Here is a 23,224-nt window from a genome sequence, read left to right on the forward strand (position 1 = left end):
TCTGTTCTGAGGGAGTGCTGCAGTGTCGGAGGGTCAATACTGAGGGAGTGCTGCTCTGCCAGAAAGTCAGTACTGAGGAGTGCTGCATTGTTGCATAGTCAGTACTGCGGGAGTGCTGCACTGTCGGAGGGTCAGTACTGAGGGAGTGCTGCACTGTCGGAGGATTAGTACTGAGGGAGCGCCGCACTGTCGGAGGGTCAGTACTGAGGAGTGCTGCACTGTTGGATGATTACTACTGAGGGAGTGCTGCACTGTCGGAGGGTCAGTACTGAGGGAGTGCTGCACTGTCGGACGATCAGTACTGAGGGAGCGCTGCACTGTCGGACGATCAGTACTGAGGGAGTGCTGCACTGTCGGACGATCAGTACTGAAGGAGTGCTGCACTGTTTTTTGGATGAGACATTAAACCGAGGCCCCCGTCTGCCCTCTCGGGCGGGTGTGAAAGATCCCACGGCCACTATTTGGAAGAAGAGCAGGGGGGAGTTCTCCCCGGTGTCCTGGGGCCAATATTTATCCCTCAACCAACATCACGAAAAAAAACAGATGATCTGGTTCATTAGCACCTTGTGGTTTGTGGGACCTTGCTGTGTACAAATTGGCTGCTGTGTTTCATACATTACTTCAACCGTCATGCTTCTTTGGCTTCAAAGAACATCCTGAGGTGTTGATAGGTGCTAGAGAAATGTAAGTCTCTCTGTCCAATTAGTCCCCACTCTCCCCCGCCGCTCTTTCCCTCCTAGACCTGCAAAACCTTCCCCTTCAAGCATTTATCCAATTCCCCCCTTTTGAAAGTTCCTATTGAATCTGCTTCCACCGCCCTTTCAGGCAGCGCCTTCCAGATCACAACAACTCGCTCTGTCAAAAAAACAAATTCTCCTCATCTCCCCCTCTGGTTCTTTTCCCGATTCTCTTCAATCTGTGTCCCTCTGGTTACCGACCCTCCTGCCGCTGGAAACACTTTCTCCTTATTGACTCTATCCAAACCCCTCATGATTTTGATCAAATCTCCCCCCCGTCAAACTTAAATTTGCAGGGAATCAGGAAACTGCAGGGTTGGGCGAGGGTGCGGGGGTGGGGTGTCTGGGGAGGGGCAGGATGGGGGGGGTAGCTGGTGAGGGGATTAATAGCGTTGCTCCCTCCCACGAGCTTTTTCTTTTGGCTTCAGGTGTGTGATTATACCTCCGTGTTTGTGGTGTCTGATAACCTTTGCCCAATCGCTGCTGCACGTCAGACTGGGCCGCGCTGTCCTGCCCCCCTCTTGTGTTACAACTCAGTACTTACAACGTGCAGACACCTGCTTGGATTACACTGAGTATCAGGAAGCAACATTGTAGAGATGGAAATTCAGAGGTTGCCTAACAGCCTCAGTTGAAGAATGTCTCTTGGTGTTGCAGGGTGAGCCTGTGACAGCTGCACTTTAATCACTGCAAACATCACCTGCACTCGAACAAAATGAAGCTTTGCAGTTGTCCGATCGCTTGAAGGTAGGGTTCTGCTCAGCCCACGCGGTGTCATTTTAACGTCTTGTCCACTGGGTTGTATGTGCCCGATGGGGGAGGCAGAGAATGGGTCTTCCCCCTGGTCATTCCGCTGTCTCTGACAAGTGCGTTTCTGTGTCTCTGATCGTGTGCCCCCGCCTCTGGATGTGTCCCTGTGTGTGCGTGGCCAACTCTTCTGAAATGAAACAGGCGGGCTCTTTGACTGTGGGGATGGAGGAGTGCTGGACATGCTGGAGACTCGGCGAGCAGGGCAGACGGGGGTTTACAGCACGAGCTGCCTTGTGGAGTCACAGCATTGCCATCTCTCTGGCTTTACTCGCGGACTTGCAGCCCCGCTCCAATCACTCAGCTGAGCTTCTCTGGATCAGTCACACACAGGCTGCCCTAGGAACACGGGACCTTTAAGGGACACAGGACAAACTGTCAAAATGTAGGACAATCCTATAAAATGCAGGATCATTGGTAACCCTGGATTCTGTGTGAGTGTATGTGTGTTTCTGTGTGTGTATTTCTGTGAATGTGTTTCCGTGAGTGTGTGTTTGTGTGTGTGTGTGTGTGTGTGTGGGTGGGAGTGAGTGTATGTGTGTTTCTATGTGTGAATTTCTGTGATTGTGTTTGTGTGTGTTTGTGTGGGTGGGAGTGAGTGTGCGTGTGTGTTTCTGTGTGTGTATTTCCGTGAATGTGTTTCTGTGTGTGGGAGTGTGTGTGTGTGTGTGTGTGTGTGGAGGGGTGAGTGTGTGCATATTTCTGGGAGTGTATTTCTGTGAGTGTGTGTTTGTGGGTGGGAGTGAGTTTTTATATGTGTGTGTGTGTGTATGTTTCTGTGTGTGTGTGTGTATGTTTCTGTGTGTGTGTTTCTGTGAGTATGTTTCTGTGAGAGCGTGTGTACGTTTCTGTGTGTGTGTTTCTGTGAGTGTGTGTGTGTGGGAGTGAGTGTGCCTGTGTGTTTCTATTGTGTATTTCTGTGAGTGTGTTTGTGTGTGTGTGTGTCTTTGTGTGTGGGAGTGAGTGTTTGTATGTGTGTGTGTGTGTATTTCTGTGAGTGTGTTTCTGTGAGTGTGTGGTGTGTGTGTGTATATTTCTGGGTGTATATTTCTGTGTTTGTTTCTGTGAGTGTGTGTTTGTGTGTGGGAGCGAGTGTTTGTGTGTGTGTGTATGTGTGTGCGTATTTCTGTATTTCTGTGAGTGTGTTTCTGTGAGAGTGTGTTTGGGGGTGGGGGAGTGAGTGTATGTGTGTATATGCGTGTGTGTATTTCTGTGAGTGTGTTTCTGTAACTGTATTTCTGTGTGAGTTTGTGTGTGTGTGTGTTTCTGTGTGTGTATTTCTGAGAGTGTTTTTCTGTAAGTGCTTCTGTGAGAGAGTGTGTGTGTGTGTATTTCTGTGACTGTGTTTGTATGTACGGTGTGTACGGATGGGGCTGGGTCTGTCACTGTAAAACACTGGGGTACAGTACTGGTGGGGACGGGTCTGTCACTGTATAACACTGGGTACATTACTGGTGGGGACAGGTCTGTCACTGTAAAACACTGGGGTACAGTACTGGTGGGGACAGGTCTGTCACTGTATAACACTGGGGTACAGTACTGGTGGGGACAGGTCTGTCACTGTATAACACTCGGGTACAGTACTGGTGGGGACTGGTCCTTCAGTGAATAACACTGGGGCACAGTGCTGGTGGTGACGGGTCTGTCACTGTCTGACACTGGGGCACAGTGCTGGTGGGCACAGGTCTGTCACTGTAAATTACTGGGGAACAGTATTGGTGGGCACAGCTCTGTCACTGTATAACACTGCGGGTACAGTACTGGTGAGGACAGGTCAGTCTCTGTATAATACTGGGGTACAGTATTGGTGGGGACAGGTCTGTCACTGTATAACACTCGGGTACAGTACTGGTGGGAACGGGCCTGTCACTGCATAACACTGCGGTACAATACTGGTGCGGACAGGTCTGTCACTGTATAGCATTGGGATAAAGTACAGATGGGCACAGATCTTTCACTGTATAACACTGGGGTACACTACTGGTGGGCACAGGTCTGTGACTGAATAACACTGGGGGTACAGTACTGGCATGGACAGGTCTGTCACTGTATACACTGGGGTACATTACTTGTGAGGACTGGCCTGTCAATGTATAACACTGGGGCACAGAACTGGTGGGGACAGGTCTGTCTCTGTATAACACTGGGGTACAGTACTGGAGGGGACTGGTCTGTCACTGTATAATGCTGGAGTACAGTCCTGGTGGGGGCAGGTCTGTCACTGTATAACACTGGGGTACAATACTGGTGGGTACAGGTCTGTCACTGTATAACACTGGGCTACAGTACTGGTGGGGACAGGTCTGTCACTGTATAACACTGGGGTACAGTACTGGAATGGACATGGCTGTCAAGATATAACACTGGGGTATAGTACTGGTAGGGACAGATCTGTCACTGTCTAACATGGGTACAGTACTGGTGGGGATGGGTCTGACACTGTATAACACTGGGGTACAGTACTGGTGGGGACAGGTCTGTCACTGTATAACACGTGTACAGTACTGGTGGGGACGGGTTCCTGTGTGTTTCTGTGTGTGGATTTCTGTGATTATGTTTGTGTGGGTGGGATTGAGTGTGCGTGTGTGTTTCTGTGTGTGTATTTCTGTGAGTGTGTTTCTGTGTGTGTGTGTGTGTGTGTGTGTGTTTCTGTGAGTGTGTTTCTGTGAGTGTGTGTGTTTCTGTGAGTGTGTGTGTTTGTGTGTGGGAGTGAGTGTTTATATGTGTGTGTGTATGTTTCTGTGTGTGTGTTTCTGTGAGTATGTTTCTGTGAGAGCGTGTGTATGTTTCTGTGTGTGTGTGTGTGTGTTTCTCTGAGTGTGTTTCTGTGTGTGTATTTCTGTGAGTATGTGTGTGTGGGAGGGAGTGTGCTTGTGTGTTTCTGTTGTGTATTTCTGTGTGTGTTTCTGTGTGTGTGTGTGTGGGAGTGAGTGTATGTGTGTTTCTGTGTGTGTATTTCTGTGATTGTGTTTGTGTGAGAGTGTGTGTGTGGGAGTGAGTGTACCTGTGTGTTTCTGTTGTGTATTTCTGTGAGTGTGTTTCTGTGTGTGTGTGTGCGTGTGTGTGTGTGTGGGAGTGAGTGTATGTGTGTTTCTGTGTGTGTATTTCTGTGATTGTGTATGTGTGTGTGTGGGTGGGAGTGAGTGTGCGTGTGTGTTTCTGTGTGTGTATTTCTGAGTGTGTTTCTGTGTGTGTGTGTGTGTGAGAATGATGTGTGTGTGTGTGTGTGTGTGTGGGAGTGTGTGCATGTTTCTGGGTGTGTATTTCTGTGAGTGTGCGTGTTTGTGTGTGGGAGTGAGTGTTTATATCTGTGTGTGTGTATGTTTCTGTGTGTGTGTTTCTGTGAGAGCGTGTGTATGTTTCTGTGTGTGTGTGTGTGTGTGTTTCTGTGAGTGTGTTTGTGTGTGTGTGTGTGTATTTCTGTGAGTGTGTGGGAGTGAGTGTGCCTGTGTGTTTCTGTTGTGTATTTCTGTGAGTGTGTTTCTGTGAGTGTGTGTTGTGTGTGTATGTTTCAAGGTGTGTATTTCTGTGAGTGTTTGTGTGTGTGGGAGTGAGTGTTTGTGTGTGTGTATGTGTGTGTGCGTATTTCTGTGAGTGTGTTTCTGTGAGAGTATGTTTGGGGGTGGGGGAGTGAGTGTGTGTGTGTGTGTGTATGCGTGTGTGTGTTTCTGTGAGTGTGTTTCTGTGAGTGTATTTCTGTGTGTGTTTGTGTGTGTGTGTGTTTCTGTGTGTGTATTTCTGTGTGTGTTTCTGAAAGTGCTTCTGTGAGAGTGTGTGTGTGTGTGTATTTCTGTGAGTGTTTGTGTACATGTGCGTGTGTGTGCGCACGTGCACACGCGTGTGTGTCTGTGTGTGTATGTTTCTGTGTGTGTATTTCTGTGAGTATTTCTGTTTTTGTGTGTGTGCGCGCGTGCGTGTGTGAGAATGTGTGTATGTTTCTGTGTGTGTATTTCTGTGTGTGCATTGTGTATTTCTGTGAGTGTGTTTCTGTGAGTGTGTTTGTGTATTTCTGTGCATGTGTGTTTCTATGAGTTTATTCCTGTGTATGTTTCTGTGAGTTTATTCCTGTGTATGTGTTTCTCTAAGTTTATTTCTGTGTATGTGTTTCTGAGTTTATTTCTGTGTATGTGTTTCTGTGAGTGTATTCCTGTGTATGTGTTTCTGAGTTTATTCCTGTGTATGTGTTTCTGAGTGTATTCCTGTGTATGTGTTTCTGTGAGTGTATTCCTGTGAATGTGTTTCTGAGTTTATTTCTGTGTATGTGTTTCTGTGAGTGTATTCCTGTGAATGTGTTTCTGAGTTTATTTCTGTGTATGTGTTTCTGAGTTTATTCCTGTGTATGTGTTTCTGAGTTTATTCCTGTGTCTGTGTTTCTGAGTTTATTCCTGTGTATGTGTTTCTGAGTGTATTCCTGTGTATGTGTTTCTGAGTTTATTCATGTGTCTGCGTTTCTGAGTTTATTCATGTGTCTGTGTTTCTGAGTTTATTTCTGTGTATGTGTTTCTGTGAGTGTATTCATGTGTCTGTGTTTCTGAGTTTAGTCCTGTGTCTGTGTTTCTGAGTTTATTCCTGTGTCTGTGTTTCTGAGTTTATTTCTGTGTATGTGTTTCTGTGAGTGTATTCCTGTGTATGTGTTTCTGAGTTTATTCCTGTGTCTGTGTTTCTGAGTTTATTCCTGTGTCTGTGTTTCTGAGTTTATTTCTGTGTATGTGTTTCTGTGAGTGTATTCCTGTGTATGTGTTTCTGAGTGTATTCCTGTGTATGTGTTTCTGAGTTTATTCCTGTGTCTGTGTTTCTGAGTTTATTTCTGTGTATGTGTTTCTGTGAGTGTATTCCTGTGTATGTGTTTCTGAGTGTATTCCTGTGTATGTGTTTCTGAGTTTATTCCTGTGTATGTGTTTCTGAGTTTATTCCTGCGTCTGTGTTTCTGAGTTTATTCCTGTGTATGTGTTTCTGAGTTTATTCCTGTGTCTATGTTTGTGAGTGTATTCCTGTGTCTGTATTTCTGAGTTTATTCCTGTGTCTGTGTTTCTGAGTTTATTCCTGTGTCTGTGTTTCTGAGTTTATTCCTGTGTATGTGTTTCTGAGTGTATTCCTGTGTCTGTGTTTCTGAGTTTATTCCTGTGTCTGTGTTTCTGAGTTTATTCCTGTGTCTGTGTTTGTGAGTTTATTCCTGTGTCTGTATTTCTGAGTTTATTCCTGTGTCTGTGTTTATTCCTGTGTCTGTGTTTCTGAGTGTATTCCTGCGTCTGTGTTTCTGAGTTTATTCATGTGTCTGTGTTTCTGAGTGTATTCCTGTGTCTGTGTTTCTGAGTTTATTCCTGTGTCTGTGTTTCTGAGTGTATTGCTGTGTCTGTGTTTCTGAGTGTATTCCTGTGTCTGTGTTTCTGGGTTTATTCCTGTGTATGTGTTTCTGAGTTTATTCCTGTGTCTGTGTTTCTGAGTTTATTCCTGTGTCTGTGTTTGTGGGTTTATTCCTGTGTATGTGTTTCTGAGTTTATTCCTGTGTCTGTGTTTCTGAGTTTATTCCTGTGTCTGTGTTTCTGAGTGTATTCCTGTGTCTGTGTTTCTGAGTTTATTCCTGTGTATGTGTTTCTGTGAGTGTATTCCTGTGTCTGTGTTTCTGAGTGTATTCCTGTGTCTGTGTTTCTGAGTTTATTTCTGTGTATGTGTTTCTGTGAGTGTATTCCTGTGTATGTGTTTCTGAGTTTATTCCTGTGTCTGTGTTTCTGAGTTTATTTCTGTGTATGTTTTTCTGTGAGTGTATTCCTGTGTATGTGTTTCTGAGTTTATTCCTGTGTCTGTGTTTCTGAGTTTATTCCTGTGTCGGTGTTTCTGAGTTTATTCCCGTGTCTGTGTTTCTGAGTTTATTCCCGTGTCTGTGTTTCTGAGTGTATTCCTGTGTCTGTGTTTCTGAGTTTATTCCCGTGTCTGTGTTTCTGAGTTTATTCCTGTGTCTGTGTTTCTGAGTTTATTCCTGTGTATGTGTTTCTGAGTTTATTCCTGTGTATGTGTTTCTGAGTGTATTCCTGTGTCTGTGTTTCTGAGTGTATGTGTTTCTGTGAGTGTATTCCTGTGTCTGTGTTTCTGAGTTTATTCCTGTGTATGTGTTTCTGAGTTTATTCCTGTGTATGTGTTTCTGAGTTTATTGCTGTGTCTGTGTTTCTGAGTTTATTTCTGTGTCTGTGTTTCTGAGTTTATTCCTGTGTATGTGTTTCTGTGAGTGTATTCCTGTGTCTGTGTTTCTGAGTTTATTCCTGTGTCTGTGTTTCTGAGTTTATTCCTGTGTATGTGTTTCTGAGTTTATTCCTGTGTAAGTGTTTCTGAGTTTATTCCTGTGTATGTGTTTCTGAGTGTATTCCTGTGTCTGTGTTTCTGAGTTTATTCCTGTGTCTGTGTTTCTGAGTTTATTCCTGTGTATGTGTTTCTGAGTTTATTCCTGTGTATGTGTTTCTGAGTGTATTCCTGTGTCTGTGTTTCTGAGTGTATGTGTTTCTGTGAGTGTATTCCTGTGTCTGTGTTTCTGAGTTTATTCCTGTGTATGTGTTTCTGAGTTTATTCCTGTGTATGTGTTTCTGAGTTTATTCCTGTGTATGTGTTTCTGAGTTTATTCCTGTGTCTGTGTTTCTCTAAGTTTATTTCTGTGTCTGTGTTTCTGAGTTTATTCCTGTGTATGTGTTTCTGTGAGTGTATTCCTGTGTCTGTGTTTCTGAGTTTATTCCTGTGTCTGTGTTTCTGAGTTTATTCCTGTGTATGTGTTTCTGAGTTTATTCCTGTGTAAGTGTTTCTGAATTTATTCCTGTGTATGGGTTTCTGAGTGTATTCCTGTGTCTGTGTTTCTGAGTGTATGTGTTTCTGCGAGTTTATTCCTGTGTATGTGTTTCTGAGTTTATTCCTGTGTATGTGTTTCTGAGTTTATTCCTGTGTATGTGTTTCTGAGTGTATTCCTGTGTATGTGTTTCTGAGTTTATTTATGTGTCTGCATTTCTGAGTTTAGTCCTGTGTCTGTGTTTCTGAGTTTATTCCTGTGTCTGTGTTTCTGAGTTTATTTCTGTGTATGTGTTTCTGTGAGTGTATTCCTGTGTATGTGTTTCTGAGTTTATTCCTGTGTCTGTGTTTTTGAGTTTATTCCTGTGTCTGTGTTTCTGAGTTTATTTCTGTGTATGTGTTTCTGTGAGTGTATTCCTGTGTATGTGTTTCTGAGTTTATTCCTGTGTCTGTGTTTCTGAGTTTATTCCTGTGTATGTGTTTCTGAGTGTATTCCTGTGTATGTGTTTCTGAGTGTATTCCTGTGTATGTGTTTCTGAGTTTATTCCTGCGTCTGTGTTTCTGAGTTTATTCCTGTGTATGTGTTTCTGAGTTTATTCCTGTGTCTATGTTTGTGAGTGTATTCCTGTGTCTGTATTTCTGAGTTTATTCCTGTGTCTGTGTTTCTGAGTTTATTCCTGTGTCTGTGTTTCTGAGTTTATTCCTGTGTATGTGTTTCTGAGTGTATTCCTGTGTCTGTGTTTCTGAGTTTATTTCTGTGTCTGTGTTTCTGAGTTTATTCCTGTGTCTATGTTTGTGAGTGTATTCCTGTGTCTGTATTTCTGAGTTTATTCCTGTGTCTGTGTTTATTCCTGTGTCTGTGTTTCTGAGTGTATTCCTGCGTCTGTGTTTCTGAGTTTATTCATGTGTCTGTGTTTCTGAGTGTATTCCTGTGTCTGTGTTTCTGAGTTTATTCCTGTGTCTGTGTTTCTGAGTGTATTGCTGTGTCTGTGTTTCTGAGTGTATTCCTGTGTCTGTGTTTCTGGGTTTATTCCTGTGTATGTGTTTCTGAGTTTATTCCTGTGTCTGTGTTTCTGAGTTTATTCCTGTGTCTGTGTTTGTGGGTTTATTCCTGTGTATGTGTTTCTGAGTTTATTCCTGTGTCTGTGTTTCTGAGTTTATTCCTGTGTCTGTGTTTCTGAGTGTATTCCTGTGTCTGTGTTTCTGAGTTTATTCCTGTGCATGTGTTTCTGTGAGTGTATTCCTGTGTCTGTGTTTCTGAGTGTATTCCTGTGTCTGTGTTTCTGAGTTTATTTCTGTGTATGTGTTTCTGTGAGTGTATTCCTGTGTATGTGTTTCTGAGTTTATTCCCGTGTCTGTGTTTCTGAGTTTATTCCCGTGTCTGTGTTTCTGAGTTTATTCCCGTGTCTGTGTTTCTGAGTGTATTCCTGTGTCTGTGTTTCTGAGTTTATTCCTGTGTCTGTGTTTCTGAGTTTATTCCTGTGTCTGTGTTTCTGAGTTTATTCCTGTGTATGTGTTTCTGAGTTTATTCCTGTGCATGTGTTTCTGAGTGTATTCCTGTGTCTGTGTTTCTGAGTGTATGTGTTTCTGTGAGTGTATTCCTGTGTCTGTGTTTCTGAGTTTATTCCTGTGTATGTGTTTCTGAGTTTATTCCTGTGTATGTGTTTCTGAGTTTATTCCTGTGTATGTGTTTCTGAGTTTATTCCTGTGTCTGTGTTTCTGAGTTTATTTCTGTGTCTGTGTTTCTGAGTTTATTCCTGTGTATGTGTTTCTGTGAGAGTATTCCTGTGTCTGTGTTTCTGAGTGTATTCCTGTGTCTGTGTTTCTGAGTGTATGTGTTTCTGTGAGTGTATTCCTGTGTCTGTGTTTCTGAGTTTATTCCTGTGTATGTGTTTCTGAGTTTATTCCTGCGTATGTGTTTCTGAGTTTATTCCTGTGTATGTGTTTCTGAGTTTATTCCTGTGTCTGTGTTTCTGAGTTTATTTCTGTGTCTGTGTTTCTGAGTTTATTCCTGTGTATGTGTTTCTGTGAGTGTATTCCTGTGTCTGTGTTTCTGAGTTTATTCCTGTGTCTGTGTTTCTGAGTTTATTCCTGTGTATGTGTTTCTGAGTTTATTCCTGTGTCTGTGTTTCTGAGTGTATTCCTGTGTCTGTGTTTCTGAGTGTATTCCTGTGTCTGTGTTTCTGAGTTTATTCCTGTGTCTGTGTTTCTGAGTTTATTCCTGTGTATGTGTTTCTGTGAGTGTATTCCTGTGTCTGTGTTTCTGAGTGTATTCCTTTGTCTGTGTTTCTGAGTGTATGTGTTTCTGTGAGTGTATTCCTGTGTCTGTGTTTCTAAGCTTATCCCTGTGTATGTGTTTCTGAGTTTATTCCCGTGTCTGTGTTTCTGAGTTTATTACTGTGTATGTGTTTCTGAGTGTATTCCTGTGTCTGTGTTTCTGAGTTTATTCCCGTGTCTGTGTTTCTGAGTTTATTACTGTGTATGTGTTTCTGAGTTTATTCCTGTGTCTGTGTTTCTGAGTGTATTACTGTGTATGTGTTTCTGAGTTTATTTCTGTGTCTGTGTTTGTGAGTTTATTCCTGTGTATGTGTTTCTGAGTTTATTCCTGTGTATGTGTTTCTGAGTTTATTTCTGTGTCTGTGTTTGTGAGTTTATTCCCGTGTCTGTGTTTCTGAGTGTATTCCTGTGTATGTGTTTCTGAGTTTATTTCTGTGTCTGTGTTTCTGAGTTTATTCCTGTGTCTGTGTTTCTGAGTTTATTCCTGTGTATGTGTTTCTGAGTTTATTTCTGTGTCTGTGTTTGTGAGTTTATTCCTGTGTATGTGTTTCTGAGTTTATTCCTGTGTCTGTGTTTCTGAGTGTATTCCTGTGTCTGTGTTTCTGAGTTTATTCCTGTGTATGTGTTTCTGAGTTTATTCCTGTGTATGTGTTTCTGAGTTTATTTCTGTGTCTGTGTTTCTATGGCCAGAATTTTGCCCTCGTTGGGCAGGCTTGGTGGGAGTGGTCAGGATGCCGACCACTGCCCAGATCGGGCCGTGACCACAATTTCACGCTGGCGGGCCAATTAAGGCCCACTTAGCATGAAATGCGCGCTGCAGCACTCAGTGCTACCTGTGTTAGTGGCGGGTGAACTGCCGACTCCCGTGCCCGCCCGCCCACTGAAATATTGCGCGTCATCTTACGTTCATTCGTGCCCGCCTAATGAGCGAAAAACTTTGGCCTACGTGTTTGTGTGTGTGTGTTTCTGTGCGTATTTCTGTGAGTATTTCTGTGTGTGTTTCTCTGAATGTATGTTTCTGTGTGTGTGTATGTGTGTTTCTGTGTGTGTGTATGTGTGTTTCTGTGCGTATTTCTGTGAGTATTTCTGTGTGTGTGTTTCTCTGAGTGTATGTTTCTCTGTGTATGTATGTGTGTTTCCATGCATGTATTTCTGTGTATATGTTTCTGTGTATGTGTTTTATATGTGTATGTGTGTGTGTTTGTTTCTGTGTGTGTGTGTTTCTTTGCATGTGTGTGCGTGTTCCTGTGTGTTTCTGTGTGTGTGTTTGTTTCTCTGTGTGTGTGTGTGTGTGTGTGTATGTGTGTGTGTTTCTTTGTGTGTGTTTCTATGGCTGGCTGTGTTTCTGTGTATGTGTTTCTATGTAGGTGTTTCTATGTAGGTGTGCTTTGTGTGTGTCTGTGTGTGTGTGCGCACACACGTGCATGTGTGTGTTTCTGTGTATGTGTTTCTACGTGTGTGTGTTTCTGTGTATGTGTGAGTGTGTTTCTGTGTCTGGGTGTGTTTCTGTGTCTGGGTGTGTTTCTGTGGGTATGTTTCTGTGTGTGTGTGTGTTTAGTGTGTTTCTGTGGGTATGTTTCTGTGTGTGTGTGTGTTTAGTGTGTTTCTGTGTATGTGTTTCTATGTGTGTGTGTTTCTGTGTATGTGTTTCTATGTGTGTGTGTTTCTGTGTCTGGGTGTGTTTCTGCATCTGGGTGTGTTTCTGTGGGTATGTTTCTCTGTGTGTGTGTGTGTGTGTGTTTCTGTGTATGCGTTTCTACAAATTCAAAATGAGGTTCTTTTCACTTTGGTTCCTGTGGGGACAGTTGGAGACTTACAGCTGCTTTTGACCTCACATTGACCTCTGCTCTACACACACAAAACAGCCGTCTTGTTAAAACTAGCACCGCCCATCAAATGTAAATTCTTATTGTATCACCAACCTCTGAACTAAACCTCTCTAACAATAAAACCCCTTCCGTAGTACCAATTTTATTCGTAATATAAACATTGCTTGGTATCTGCCAAATGGGTGTCAGTTTTCACCCCACTTCTTGAAGGCTCTATTCAAAAAAATGCAAATGCACACTATCTCTCTTACATCTCAAAACTAGTACATATTAAGGTGAGAGTGTCAGCGTGTGTGTGAGGGTCAGTGTGTGTGAGGGTCAATGTGTGTTTGAGTGTTAGTGTGTATGTGATAGTCAGTGTGTGTGTCAGTGTGTGTCTCAGTGTGTGTGTGACAGTCATTGTGTGTGTGTGGGTGTCAGTGTGTGTGTGAGGGTCACTGTGTATGTGAGTGTTAGTATGTGAGGGTCATTGTGTGTGTGAGTGTCACTGTGTGTGTGGGGGTCAGTGTGTGAGGGTCAGTGTCTGTGCAAGATTGTCAGTATGTATGCGGGGATGTCAGTTTTGTGGTTCAAATTCCGGGGAAATGTAATAACAACGGCAATATTATTGCAAAATTTGCATTTGCATTAACTGTAACAAAACAAAGAATCATGATCTCCCCAATCAGAATCATTGCAGAATAACACTGGAATACAGTGCAGTTGGGGACAGGTCTGTCACTGTGTAACAGTGCGTTACAGTACTGGTGGGCACAGCTCTGTCACTGAATAACACTGGGATACAGTACTGATGAGGACTGGTATGTCAATGTATAACACTGGGGCACAGAACTTGTATGGACAGGTCTGTCACTGTAAAACACTCAGTTACAGTACTGGTGTGAACGGCTCAGTCACTGTATAACACTGGGTTACAGTACTGGTGGGGACTGGTCTGTCACGGTATAAGACTGGGATACAGTGCAGGTGGGGACAGGTCTGTCACTGTATAACACTGCGTTACAGTACTGGTGGGGACAGGACCGTCACTGCATAACACTGGAATGCACTGCAGGTGGGGACAGGTCTGTCACTGTATAACACTGCGTTACAGTACTAGTGGGGACAGGTGCATCACTGTATAACACTGCGTTACAGTACTGGTGGGCACAGCTCTGTCACTGAATAACAATGGGATGCAGTACTGGTGGGCCCAGCTCTGACACTGAATAACACTGGGGTACAGTACTGATGAGGTCTGGTCTGTCAATCTATAACACTGGGGCACAGAACTTGTATGGACTGGTCTGTCACTGTAAAACACTCAGGTACAGTATTGGTGTGAACGGCTCAGTCACTGTATAACACTGGGTTACAGTACTGGTGGGGACTGGTCTGTCACTGTATAACACTGGGGTACAGTACTGGTGGGGACAGGTCTGTCACGGTATAAGACTGGAGTACAGTACTGGTGGGGACTGGTCTGTCACTGTATAACACTGGGGTACAGTACTGGTGGGGACGGGTCTGTCACGGTATAAGACTGGAGTACAGTACTGGTGTGAACGGCTCAGTCACTGTATAACACTGGGGTACAGTACTGGTGGGGACTGGTCTGTCACGGTATAAGACTGGAGTACAGTACTGGTGGGGACGGGTCTGTCACTGTATAACACTCGGGTACACTACTGGTGGGGCCAGGTCCTTCAGTGTATAACACTGGGGTACAGTACTGGTGGCGATGGGTCTGTCACTTTATAACACTGGGGTACAGTACTGGTGGGGACGGGTCAGTCACTGTATAACACTTTGTTACAGTACTGGTGGGGACTGGTCTGTCACGGTATAAGACTGGAGTACAGTACTGGTGTGAACGAGTCTGTCACTGTATAACACTGGGGTACAGTGCTGTTGGGGACGGGTCTGTCACTGTATAACACTGGGGTACAGTGCTGTTGGGGACGGGTCTGTCACTGTATAACACCGAGCTACGGTACTGGTATGGACAGTTCTGTCTCTGTATAATTCTCCGGCACAGTACTAGTGGGTACGGGTCTGTCACTGTATAGCACTGGAATACAGTACTGGTGGGCACAGGTCTGACATTGTAAAATACTGGGTTACAGTACTGGTGGGGACTGGTCTGTCACGGTATATGACTGGAGTACAGTACTGGTAGGGACGGGTCTGTCACTGTATAACACTGGGGTACAGTACTGGTGGGGACAGGTCTGTCACTGTAAAGCACTGGGGTACAGTACTGGTGGGGTCAGGTACATCAGTGTATAACACTCGGGTACAGTACTGGTGGGGATGGGTCTGTTACTGTATAACGCTGGGGTACAGTACTGGTGGGGCCAAGTCCTTCAGTATATAACACTGGGATGCAGTACTGGTGGGGACGGGTCAATCACTGTATAACACGGTTACAGTACCGGTGGGGACTGGTCTATCATCATATAAGATTGGAGTACAGGACTGGTGAGAACGGGTCTGTCACTGTAAAACACTGGGGTACAGTACTGGTGGGCACAGGTCTGTCACTGAAAAACACTGGGGTACAGTGCTGGTGGGGATGGGTCTGTCACTGTATAACACCGAGCTACGGTACTGGCATGGACAGTTCTGTCTCTGTAAAAAACTCAGGCATAGTACTGGTGTGAACGGCTCAGTCACTGTATAACACTGGGGTACAGTACTGCTGGGGGACTGGTCTGTCATTGTATAACACTGGGGTACAGTACTGGTGTGGACAGGTCTGTCACTGTATAACACTGGGGTACAGTACTGGTGGGGATGGGTATATCACTGTATAACACTGGGGGTACAGACATGGCATGCACAGGTCTGTCACTGTATAACACTGGGGTACAGTACTGGTGGGGACAGGTCTGTCACTGTATAACACTGGGGTACAGTACTGGTGGGGACAGGTCTGTCACTGTATAGCACTGGGATACAATACCGGTGGCACAGGTCTGTCATTGTTTAACACTGGGATACAGTACTGGTGGGGTCAGGTCCATCAGTGTATAACACTCGGGTACAGTACTGGTGTGAATGGGCCTGTCACTGTAAAACACTGGGGTAAAGTACAGGTGCGGACAGGTCTGTCACTGTATAGACTGGGATACAGTAATGGTCGGCACGGGTCTGTCATTGTTTAACACTGGAATACAGTACTGGTGGGGTCAGGTCCATCAGTGTATAACACTCGGGTACAGAACTGGGGGGGATGGGTCTGTCACTGTATAACGCTGGGGTACAGTACTGGTGAGGCCAGGTCCTTCAGTGTATAACACTGGCGTACAGTACTGGTGGGGATGGGTCTGTCACTTTATAACACTGGGGTACAGTACTGGTGGGGACGGGTCAGTCACTGTATAACACTGGGGTACAGTACTGGTGGGCACAGGTCTGTCACTGTATAACCCTGGGGTTCAGTGCTGGTGGGGATGGGTCTGTCACTGTAAAACACTGCGGTACAGTACTGGTGTGTATAGCTCTGTCACTGTATAACACTGGGGGTACAGTACTGGTGCGGACAGGTCTGTCACTGTATAGCACTGGAATACAGTACAGGTGGGCACAGGTCTGTCACTGTATGGCACTGGGATAAAGTACTGGTGGGGACAGGCCTGACACTGTTTCACACTAGCGTACAGTACTGGTGAGGGCAAGTGTGTCACTGTTTAACACTGGGGTACAGTACTGGTGGGGACGGGTCTGTCACTGTATAACACTGGGGTACAGTACTGGTGGGGACGGGTCTGTCACTGTATAACACTGGGGTACAGTACTGGTGGGGACAGGTCTGTCACTGTATAACACTGGGGTACAGTACTGGTGGGGACGGGTCTGTCACTGTATAACACTGGGATACAGTACCGGTGGGGTCAGGTCCATCAGTGTATAACACTCGGGTACAGTACGGGTGTAAATGGGTCTGTCACTGTAAAACACTGGGGTAAAGTACAGGTGGGGACAGGTCTGTTTCTGTATAACACTGGGGTAAAGTACTGGTGGGGATGGGTCTGTTATTGTTTAACACTGGGGTACTGATGGGGTCAGGTCCATCTGTGTATAACGCTCGGGTACAGTACTGGTGGGGACAGGTCTGTCATTGTATAACACTGGTGTACAGTACTGGTGGGGCCAGGTCCTTCAGTGTATAACACTGGGGTACAGTACTGGTGGGGACAGGTCTGTCATTGTATAACACTGGTGTACAGTACTGGTGGGGCCAGGTCCTTCAGTGTATAACACTGGGGTACAGGACTAATGGGGATGGGTCTGTCACTGTATAACACTGGGATAAAGTACGGGTGGGGCCAGGTCCTTCAGTGTATAACACTGGGGTACAGTACTATTGGGGACAGCTCTGTCACTGTATAACACTGGGGTAAAGTACTGGTGGGGACAGGTCTGTCACTGTATAACACTGGGGTACAGTACTGGTGGGGACAGGTCTGTCAATGTATAACACCAAGCTACGGTACTGGTATGGACAGTTCTGTCTCTGCATTACTATCGGGCACAGTACTGGTGGGAACAGGTCTGTCTCTGTATTACTATCGGGCACAGTACTGGTGGGAAAAGGTCTGTCACTATAAAGCACCGGGGTACAGTACTGGTGTGTACACCTCTCTCACTGTATAACACTGGGGGTACAGTACTGGCATGGACAGGTCTGTCACTGAATAACACTGGGGCACAGAACTTGTATGGACAGGTCTGTCACTGTAAAACCCTCAGGTACAGTACTGCTGTGAACGGCTCAGTCACTGTATAACACTGGAGTACAGTACTGCTGGGGGACTGGTCTGTCATTGTATAACACTGCGGTACAGTACTGGTGTGGACAGGTCTGTCACTGTATAGCACCGGGATACAGTACCGGTAGGCACAGGTCTGTCATTGTTTAACACTGGGATACAGTACTGGTGGGGTCAGGTCTGTCACTGTATAACACTGGGGTACAGTACTGGTGTGAACGGGTCTGCCACTGTAAAACACTGGGGTAAAGTACTGGTGGAGACAGGTCTGTCACTGTATAGCACTGGAATACAGTACTGGTGGGCACAGCTCTGTCTCTGTTTAACACTGGGGTACAGTGCTGTTGGGGACGGGTCTGTCACTGTATAACACCGAGCTACGGTACTGGTATGGACAGCTCTGTCTCTGTCGAACTCTCGGGCACAGTTCCGGTGGGAACGGGTCTGTCACTGTATAGCACTGGAATACAGTACTGGTGGGCACAGGTCTGTCACTGTATAACACTGGGGTACAGTGCTGGTGGGGACGGGTCTGTCACCGTATAACACCGAGATACGGTACTGGTATGCACAGTTCTGTCTCTGTATAACTCTCGGGCATAGTACTGGTGGGAACGGGTCTGTCACTGTATAACACTAGGGTACAGTACTGGTGTGTACAGCTCTGTCACTGTATAACACCGAGGTACGGTACTGGTATGGACAGTTCTGTCTCTGTATAACTCTCGGGCACAGTACTGATGAGGACTGGTATGTCAATGTATAACACTGGGACACAGAACTTGTATGGACAGGTCTGTCACTGTAAAACACTCAGGTACAGTACTGCTGTGAACGGCTCAGTCACTGTATAACACTGCGGTACAGTACTGGTGGGGACTGGTCTGTCACTGTATAATACTGGGGTACAGTGCTGGTGTGGACAGGTCTGTCACTGTATAGCACTGGGATACAGTACCGGTAGGCACAGGTCTGTCATTGTTTAACACTGGGATACAGTACTGGTGGGGTCAGGTCCATCAGTGTATAACACTCGGGTACAGTACTGGTGTGAACGGGTCTGTCACTGTAAAACACTGGGGTAAAGTACAGGTGGGGACAGGTCTGTTTCTGTATAACACTGGGGTACAGTACTGGTGGGGATGGGTCTGTCACCGTATAACACTGGGGTACAGTACTGGAGGGGATAGTTCGGTCACTGTATAACACTGGTGTACAGTACTGGTGGGGCCAGGTACTTCAGTGTATAACACTGGGGTACAGTACTGGTGGGGATGGGTCTGCCACTGTATAACACTGGGGTATAGTACTGGTGGGGATGGGTCTGTCACTGTATAACACTGGGGTACAGTACTGGTGGGGCCAGGTCCTTCAGTGTATAACACTGGGGTACAGTCCTGTTGGGGATTGGTCTGTCACTGAATAAAGCTGGGGTACAGGACTGGTGGGGACAGGTCTGTCACTGTATAACACTGGGGTACAGTACTGGTGGGGCCAGGTCCTTCAGTGTATAACACTGGGGTACAGTCCTGTTGGGGATTGGTCTGTCACTGAATAAAGCTGGGGTACAGGACTGGTGGGGACAGGTCTGTCACTGTATAACACTGGGGTACAGTACTGGTATGGACAGGTCTGTCACTGTATAACACTGTGGTACAGTACTGGTGGGTACAGGTCTTTCACTGTATAACGCTGGGGTACAATACTGTTGGGGACAGGTCCATCAGCGTACAACACTCGGGTACAGTACTGGTGTGAATGGGTCTGGCACTGTAAAACACTGGGGTAAAGTACAGGTGGGGACAGGTCTGTCACTGTATAACACTGGGGTACAGTACTGGTGGGGATGGGTCTGTCACCGTATAACACTGGGTTACAGTACTGGTGGGGACGGGTCTGTCACTGTATAACACAGGGGTACGTACTGGTGGGGACGGGTCTGTCACTGTATAACACTGGGGTCCAGCACTGGCGGGGACGGGTCTGTCACCGTATAACACTGGGGTGCAGTACTGGTGGGGACGGGTCTGTCACTGTATAACACTGGGGTACAGTACTGGTGGGGACGGGTCTGTCACTGTATAACACTGGGGTCCAGCACTGGCGGGGACGGGTCTGTCACTCTATAACACTGGGGTGCAGTACTAGTGGGGACAGGCCTGTCACTCTATAACACAGGGGTACAGTACTAGTGGGGACAGGCCTGTCACTGTATAACACTGGGGTCCAGTAAAATCACCGAGGATTTGTGAAATAGAGGAATTGTTGAGATTCTGCGCACGTTCACTGACTACCTTCCTTGCTCTGTTTTGCTTGCAGTTGACATGTCTGACTATGGCTGAACAGTCCTTCTCTGACAAGCTCCACATCACCATTTACATCATCACTCTCCTGACTGGCCTCCCCTTCAATATCTTGGCATTGTACGCCTTCCTGTGCAAGGCCAGGCAGAAAGCTGGGCCCGACATTATCTTCCTCATCAACCTGACCATCTCCGACCTGGCCTTCCTGCTCTTCCTGCCATTCAAGATCCTCGAGTCGGCCAAGGGCAGCCTCTGGATCCTGCCCGTCTTCCTGTGCCCCTTAAGCGGCCTCTTCTACTTCAGCGCTATCTACAGCAGCATCCTCTTCCTCACGGCCGTCAGCGTGGAGCGATACCTGGGGGTGGCGTTCCCCATCAGGTACAACATGTACCGGAAGCCTGTCTACGGCATCCTGATCAGCTTCGTGCTGTGGGTCTGCGCCTTCTCGCACTGCAGCATTGTGTACATCACGGAGTACCAGCGTGTGGGGAACTACAGCTCCAACGAGACCGTCTGCTACGATAGCTTTACCGAGAGCCAGCTGACGGTCCTCCTCCCGTTCAGGCTGGAGCTGGGGATCGTGCTGTTCTGCCTGCCCTTCCTCATCACCACCTTCTGCTACACCAGCTTCGTGCGCATCCTCCTCTCCTCCACGCACATCAGCCGCGAGAAGAAGCAGCGGGCCATCGGCCTGGTCCTCACCACCCTCTTCGTTTTCCTCGTCTGCTTCGCCCCCTACAACATCTCGCACTTTGTGGGCTTCATTCAGAACAAGAGCCCGACCTGGAGGACAGACGCCTTGCTGCTCAGCACCTTCAACACCAGCCTGGACCCCATCATTTTCTATTTCTCCTCCAGTGCTGTGAAGAGGACCTGCAAGGGCTGCCTCTCCAACCTGACGAGGGAGCTCAGCTCCTTCAAACCCATCCACCTCTTCATCACCTTCCTCCGCAAGCGGAACGAAGCGCTGAAGGCTGAGTCCTTCGATCAGACCCAATGTTCCAAACTGTAGCCGGGAGCCAGGAGGGGCCTCTCACTCAATTCCCATTGCTCCACCCTTGGCAGCCATGCCTGGGGCCCAAGGCCCTGGAACACGCTCCGTCGATCTCTCCACCTATTTCTCTCTCTCTCTCTCCTTTCTTAAGACGCTCCTTAAAAATTGACCTCATCAACCCAGCTTTTGTCCCTCATGTCTCCTTAATTAAGAACAGGAAATGCTAGAATTCCTCACCAGATCAGGCTGGAGCTGCAAGGAGAGAAACAAGAGTTAACATTTCAGGGTTTTTACGTTCATTCTGGGATTTGGACGTCGCTGGCTGGGCCAGCATTTATTGCCCATCCCGAATTGCCCCTTGAGAAGGTGGAGGTGAGCTGCCTTCTTGAACCGCTGCAGTCCTGTGTGGTGTAGGTACACCCACGGTGCTGTTAGGGAGGGAGTTCCAGGATTTTGACCCAGCAACAGTGAAGGGACGGCCGATATATTTCCAAGTCAGGATGGTGAGTGGTTTGGAGGGGAGCTTCCAGGTGGTGGTGTTCCCCATGTGTCTGCTGCCCTTGTCCTTCTAGATGGTAGAGGTCGTGGGTTTGGAAGGTGCTGTCTTAGGGGCCTTGGTGAATTCCTGCAGTGCATCTTGTAGATGGTACACACACTGCTACTACTGTGCGTCGATGGTGGAGGGAGTGAATGTTTGTGGCTGTGGTGCCAATCAAGTGGGCTGCTTTGTCCTGGACGGTGTCAAGCTTCTTGGGTGTTGTGAGAGCTGCACTCATCCAGGCAAGTGGGGAGTATTCCATCACACTCCTGACTTGTGCCTTGTAGATGGTGGACAGGCTTTGGGGAGTCAGGAGGTGAGTTACTCACCACAAGATTCCTAACTTCTGACCTGCTCTTGTAGCCACAGTATTTAAATGACTAGTCCAGTTCAGTTTCTGGTCAATGGTAACCCCCAGGATGTTGATAGTGAGGAATTCAGTGACGGTAATGCCATTGAATGTCAAGGGGCGATGGTTAGATTCCCTCCTGTTGCAGATGGTCATTGCCTGGTACTTGTGTGGCATGAATGTTACTTGCCACTTGTCAACCCACGCCTGGATATTGTCCAGGTCCTGCTGCTTTTGGACATGGACTGCTTCAGTATTTGAGGAGTCGCGAGTGGTGTTGAACATTGTGCAATCATCAGCGAACATCCCCACTTCTGACTTTATGATGGAAGATCATTGATGAAGCAGCTGAAGATGGTTGGGCCAAGGACACTACCCTGAGGAACTCCTGCAGTGATGGGATGATTGACCTCCAACAACCACAACCATTTTCCTTTGTGCTCGGTGTGAATCCAACCAGGAGAGAGTTTTCCCGATTCCCATTGGCTCCAGTTTTGCTAGGGCTCCTAGATGCCACACTCGGTCAAATGCTGCCTTGATATCATGGACAGTCACTCTCACCTCATACTTGGACTCCAAGGGTTAAATTATGAGGAGAGATTAAGCACAAACTAGGCTTATATTCCCAGGAATTTAGAAGGTCAAGAGGATATTTGATCAAAGTTTTCAAGATATTAAGGGGAACGGATAGGGATCGATAGAGAGAAACTATCTCCGCTTGTTTGGGGGAGTCTGGGACAAGGGGGCAGAGTCTAAAAATGAGAGGCCAACCATTCAGGAGTTAAATTTGGAAACATCCCTACACACAAAGGGTGGGGGAAGTTTGGAACTCTCTTCAACAAATGTCAATTGATGATGAATCAAATTATTCATTTTAAATTGGAGATGGATAGATGAACAAAGGTATTGATGGATATGGGGCAAAAGCGTGTATATGGAGTTAGGACACAGATGAGCCATGATCTCATTGAATGGTGGAACAGGCTCAGTGGGGGCTGAATAGGCCTCCTCCTGCTCCTGTGTAACGGGCTCAAGAGGCTGAATGGGCCTCCTCCTGTTCCTGTGTAACAGGCTCAAGGGGGCTGAATGGCCTCCCCCTGTTCCTGTATAACAGGCTCGAGGGGCTGAATGTACCTCCTCCTGTTCCTGTGTAACAGGCTCGAGGGGGCTGAATGGCCTCCTCCTGTTCCTGTGTAACAGGCTCGAGGGGGCTGAATGGGTCTCCTCCTATTCCTGTGTAACAGGCTCGAGGGGCTGAATGGCCTCCTCCAGTTCCTGTGTAACAGGCTCGAAGGGGCTGAATGGCCTCCTCCAGTTCCTGTGTAACAGGCTCGAGGGGGCTGAATGGGCCTCCTCCAGTTCCTGTGTAACAGGCTCGAGGGGCTGAATGGCCTCCTCCTGTTCCTGTGTAACAGGCTCAAGGGGGCTGAATGGCCTCCTCCTGTTCCTGTGTAACAGCCTCAAGGGGGCTGAATGGGCCTCCTCCTGTTCCTGTGTAACAGGCTCGAGGGGGCTAAATGGCCTCCTCCTGTTCCTGTGTAACAGGCTCGAGGGGACTGAATGGGCCTCCTCCTGTTCCTGTGTAACAGGCTCGAGGGGTCTGAATGGGCCTCCTCCTGTTCCTGTGTAACAGGCTCGAGGGGTCTGAATGGGCCTCCTCCTGTTCCTGTGTAACAGGCTCGATGGGCTTAATGGCCTCCTCCTGTTCCTGTGTAACAGGCTCGAGGGGGCTGAATGGCCTCCTCCTGTTCCTGTGTAACAGCCTCGAGGGGGCTGAATGGGCCTCCTCCTGTTCCTGTGTAACAGGCTCGAGGGGGCTGAATGGCCTCCTCCTGTTCCTGTGCAACAGGCTCGATGGGGCTGAATGG

The 23,224-nt window shown here is 46.9% G+C and overlaps 1 protein-coding gene across 2 annotated transcripts; it reads left to right on the forward strand.

Moving 5' to 3' along the window:
- The first annotated feature begins 1,423 nt into the window (after positions 1 to 1,423).
- LOC144676891 (free fatty acid receptor 2-like) lies at positions 1,424 to 20,600 on the forward strand. Of its 2 annotated transcripts, none has more exons than XM_078537207.1 (2): positions 1,424 to 1,484; positions 19,492 to 20,600. In XM_078537207.1, exon 2 carries the CDS (start codon positions 19,507 to 19,509, stop codon positions 20,485 to 20,487), a length of 981 nt encoding a protein of 326 aa, XP_078393333.1. In that variant the 5' UTR covers positions 1,424 to 1,484; positions 19,492 to 19,506; the 3' UTR covers positions 20,488 to 20,600. The 2 variants fall into 2 exon arrangements, with proteins under 2 accessions (XP_078393333.1, XP_078393334.1); XM_078537208.1 differs by lacking the exon at positions 1,424 to 1,484 and adding an exon at positions 1,895 to 1,978.
- Positions 20,601 to 23,224: the final 2,624 nt, after the last annotated feature.

The sequence above is a fragment of the Cetorhinus maximus genome, unplaced genomic scaffold (assembly GCF_964194155.1).
Source record: "Cetorhinus maximus unplaced genomic scaffold, sCetMax3.hap1.1 HAP1_SCAFFOLD_2054, whole genome shotgun sequence".
Classification (NCBI taxonomy): Eukaryota; Metazoa; Chordata; class Chondrichthyes; order Lamniformes; family Cetorhinidae; genus Cetorhinus; species Cetorhinus maximus.